General features: G+C 27.1%; 1 protein-coding gene across 1 annotated transcript; it reads left to right on the plus strand.

The window, feature by feature from the left end:
* Positions 1-773: 773 nt before the first annotated feature.
* On the plus strand, positions 774-4,549 carry LOC107605435 (7-deoxyloganetin glucosyltransferase-like). The gene is made up of 2 exons (XM_016307315.3): positions 774-1,561; positions 3,474-4,549. The coding sequence occupies exons 1-2, from the start codon at positions 1,042-1,044 to the stop codon at positions 4,418-4,420; spliced, it is 1,467 nt and encodes a 488-aa protein (XP_016162801.1). The 5' UTR covers positions 774-1,041; the 3' UTR covers positions 4,421-4,549.
* Positions 4,550-4,907: the final 358 nt, after the last annotated feature.

The raw sequence follows: 4,907 nt of genomic DNA on the forward strand, positions 1-4,907 counted from the left end.
CATATATAAGATATATTTTGTCACTGTCTGATTCGTCGTAGAGAATCTTGTGCTTTAATCTCTTGCTCATGAGTCATGAGCACTATTTCTCAGCAATGCTTAATCTCTTCTACACCAATCATTCAACCAAGCGTGAGTCAGCTGAAAGTGAAAGGAGGATACCCAAGCGTGACTGAGTAACTATATATGAAGTATATATAGAGGAAATTGAAGAAATTTAAAGACAAAAAGTTTTTGTAGATTATCAGAATAATTACCTTATTTCATCTTAAGTTAGGATCCAAAAGTACAGTTAAGTTCTTTTTACTTTTCGAGAAAACAATGCATTTACACAATATATATAGAAACTTTCTTTTCACACAAGACTATAGTATTTAGATATTTAAAGACATATAGAAGACTAATTTTGTGGTGTTTTTTATTTAGTGTTTTATTTTTGTTTAATTTATTTTTTATAATAATTTTTAACCTTTATATTTTAATTTTAAATTGAAAATTAAACATTTAATTTTTTAGTAATTAAGCAATAATTTTTAAACACCATAGTAAATATGTATATAGTATATGACAAAAATATTATTTATACATTAAAATTAGTCATTAATATATATATATATATATATATATATATATATATATATTTATTTTTAATGTATATTTATATTTTAATATGTGTTTTATATCAATGATTAATTTTAGTGGCTAATTTTAATGTATACTTGAATATATGATCACACACAAACTGACAAACACATAGAGAAAGTAACTTGGCTCTAATAACCATTTTCTTTTCTTTTATTTTTTCTCTGCATCATGGTTAAGCAAATTTTCTCATTCATTATAGAAAGAATGGACATAAAACTCATACGATGGATATGTGACAATATTATTGGAGGCTAAGTAATAAATATGTGAAATTTTTCACAGTAATTATAAGCACACCATCTATCCCTGTCTATATATCTCTATATATTTTTCTCCCTTGTAAATTCTTGTGCTAGGAAGACAACTTACTAGTTACCATTAATAAGAAGCAAGATAATGGTTTCTTGGGAAAAACCCCATGCTGTATTAATTCCATACCCAGCACAAGGTCACATAAACCCAACCCTAAAACTAGCAAAGCTTCTTCACCACAAAGGCTTCCACATCACTTTCGTTAACACTGAATACAATCACAACCGCCTTCTGAAATCGAGAGGCTCCGACTCACTGAAAAGTCTATCCTCCTTCCGATTCGAAACCATCCCCGATGGTCTACCTGTGGACCCTAATCATGGGGATGCAACGCAGGATATACCTTCTTTGTGTAAGTCCACAGCAACAAGTTGTTTGCCACACTTGAAGAACCTCATTTTGAAGCTGAATGATAATAATTGCGGCGACCAAGTTGTTCCTGGTGTTAGTTGCATAGTGTGCGATGCTGTGATGAGTTTTGGAGTTGATGCTGCTCAAGAATTGGGAATCCCTGTGGCCGTTTTCTGGACAGCAAGTGCTTCTTCGTTCACATGTTGCATACAATATTCTCAGCTTCTTCGTAAAGGCTTAGTACCCCTCAAAGGTAATTTTTATCTTCTATCTCTTAAATATTTTAAGAGTAATACCACGTGGTTAGTAAATATTATTAATTTTTTGTTAATATTTAATTAATAATAATTTATATTTATATTTATAAAAATTTTATACACAAAAAATATATAATTTATATTTATATTTATTAAAATTTATATACATAATTTAGTATTGTTTGTAATTATATTTTTTAAAATTTATATACATAAATTAATAAAATTTATACGTCAAAGACAATTTAATATTTATACTAATCAAATAATAGAAAAAATACTAAAAATTAGTAATCTCTAAAAGTTTTTCATATTTTAATTTGAAATTTTTTACTTCTTTATTTAATAAAATATTCTTGTTTAGTAATGTTTTATTATTTGTTTAGTTTAATATTATCCAGCAAAAAAATTTTAGTTAATAAATATTATTAAAAAAGTATAGTTTTCGTACTTTCGAAGTGTTATAGAATAATTAAGTTTATCACAAATTAAATTTAAGTTTAATTGTTTTTGTCCTATATGTGCAAATAAAAATCAAATACTTAAAATAGTACGTAAACCTAAAAGAAAAGAATTGAAAACACCCTTCTAAAAAACAAGAAAATTACACTGTAGTCTAATTTTGTTTAGATTCGATATCGATGAAAACACTGGGAGTTTGTTCAAAAAGTTAAATAGATTATATGATTTATTTGTTTCATATTATATTATTAGGTTTAATGTTTATGTTTTCTATTTTATTATTATTTAATCAATTACCATCATGTATAATCACGTTTAGCTGAAGTTATAATCAATTTATTTATATATAATTTTGTATTGTAACTTATACATAATTCAATCAATTTTTTATTCAAAATATCTTCACACAAAATAAATAAGTTTTTTTTTAAGAAAATTAATAGCTTAAGAAACTAATATATTCGTTTAATCAAGTCAGAATGAAATATTATAATATTTCAAATACATAATTACCATATTTTTATGGATAATTTTAAACTTTTAAAAGTTTTATGAATCAATTTAAATTTATTTTATTCGTTTAAAGTTTTATTTTTAAAAATTATTTTATTAGAGATAATTAAATCAAATTTTGATAAATTGAGTTTAAATTAAATTATATTCTTATCTAATTTTATAATAATTATTTTTTTTTTAATTTTTTGGTCATGCATGTAAAATGCATGGTTGAACAAGTTGATTCAACCTGGTTTGACTCCCAAGGAGCCCAATTTTAACATAAATGGGATATGGAGACCATGCTTTTCATGTCACCCTGAATTCATCAAGCGCGATCCAAAAAGTTAGCATGGTTGATTCAATCAATCCTGTTCTCACCGAATTTGATCATATTAATATAATTACTCCTCTGATCCAATTACTTATTACTCACTTGATTTTTTGTTCGAATCGGTCTCTCCTATCTAGTTTTGGTAACTAGGTCTAAAATAGTGGTTTATGACTTTATGTACAATTATTCTAGTGACAATAATTAATGAATATTAAATAAAGTAAATTTTAGTTGTTATTGGGTTATTTTTTATAGTTTTTTAAATATTTAAATAATGTTATATGTCATAAATATTATTATTTTTTATCAGTACTTAATTAGTAATAATTTATATCTATATTTATAAATATTATTTTGCATATAAAAAATATATAATTTGCACATATATTTATTAGAATTTTGCACACATAAATCAATATAATTTCTATCTATATTTTTTAAAATTTATACACATAAATTAATAAAATAATAATTTAATATTTGTACTGATGAAATAATAACAAAAAATATTAGAAATTTATGACCCTAAGAATTTCTCTAAATGTTATTGGAAAAAAAAAATTGTGTAGTTTATGATGATTTTGACAAATTTAATTATGCGTTTGATATTAACGCAGACTCAAGTTATCTCACAAATGGGTATTTGGAAACTACAATAGATTGGGTCCCCGGAATAAAAGAGATTCGTTTGAGAGATATTCCCAGCTTCATCAGAACCACAGATCCAAATGATATTATGCTCAACTTTTTTCTAAGAGAAATGGAGAGATCTCAAAGAGCTTGTGCAATCATAATAAATACATTTGATACCTTAGAGCGTGATATTTTGGAGGCATTCTCCTCCATTAATAGTTTGCCACCTGTCTATTCCATTGGTCCTATGGATTTTCTCTTGAACCATATCACTGACCATGAATTGAATAAAATTGGATCCAACCTTTGGAAGGAGGATCAAGAATGCATTACATGGTTAGACAAACAAGAACCAAATTCAGTGGTGTACATAAACTTTGGTAGCATCACAACTATGACCAATGAAAATTTAATAGAATTTGCTTGGGGAATTGGCAATAGCAACAAGAGATTCTTGTGGGTAATTAGGCCAGATCTTGTGGCTGGTGAAAATGCTATTCTTCCTAATGAATTTCTTGAAGAGACTAAAGTTAGAGGCATATTATCAAATTGGTGTCCCCAAGAAGAGGTTTTGGCTCACCCTTCAGTTGGGGTGTTTTTGACACATAGTGGTTGGAACTCAACATTGGAAAGTGTGTGCAATGGTGTGACAATGATATGTTGGCCATTCTTTTCGGACCAAATGACCAATTGTAGATTCTCTTGTAATGAATGGGGAATTGGGTTGGAGATAGAAGATGTTAAGAGGGAGAAAATTGAAAGTCTTGTGAGGGAGTCAATGGATGGGGAAATGGGTCAACAGATGAAAGAAAAGGCTTTAGAGTTGAAGAAATTGGCAAAGGATGCTGCTTCTGACCCAAATGGATCCTCGTTTCAGAATTTAGACAAGGTGATTCATGATGCACTATTGAGCAAATTTGCTAAAAATTAGTGTCAATATATAGAAGTTTGAATTTGCTTATTACATATCCTTCTTAATGGAATTTGTACTTTGTAATGGATAAACATTCATGGTCCTAACGATAATATAAATTTTAAATGCATATTTAGTTTAGATAAATGATTGGAAGTTCTAGTTATTCTTTTAATAATTAAATACGCAAATATTTAAATATATACATGTTATTTTTTTAAAATATAAAAGAATAAAAAATTTAAAGTAAAAATTAAGGATAAGTACGATTTTGGTCTCTCACCTTGAGGGTGAGAATCGAAATCGTCTCTCGTGTATATTTTAATTTAAAATCATCCTTAAAGTCGTATTTAAATTTAAAATCGTCCTTTCTAATAAAATTTTTTAATTTATTCCTAAACTACCCCTATAATAAACAAAATTATAAAATTAAAAAAAAAAAAAACGCGTTGGTTGGGGGGGGAAGGAAAGGGTATACGAAGGGGGAGGGGAGGGAAAGGGGGAA

Source organism: Arachis ipaensis, chromosome B6, assembly GCF_059453495.1.
Source record: "Arachis ipaensis isolate K30076 ecotype BB chromosome B6, ASM5945349v1, whole genome shotgun sequence".
In the NCBI taxonomy this organism is placed as follows: Eukaryota; Viridiplantae; Streptophyta; class Magnoliopsida; order Fabales; family Fabaceae; genus Arachis; species Arachis ipaensis.

Coding starts and splice junctions, on each gene's coding strand:
- LOC107605435 (XM_016307315.3), top strand. CDS start 1,042: ATGGTTTCTTGGGAAAAACCCCATGCTGTATTAATTCCATACCCAGCA. Junction 1,562..3,473: donor AGGCTTAGTACCCCTCAAAG/GTAATTTTTATC, acceptor ATATTAACGCAG/ACTCAAGTTATCTCACAAAT.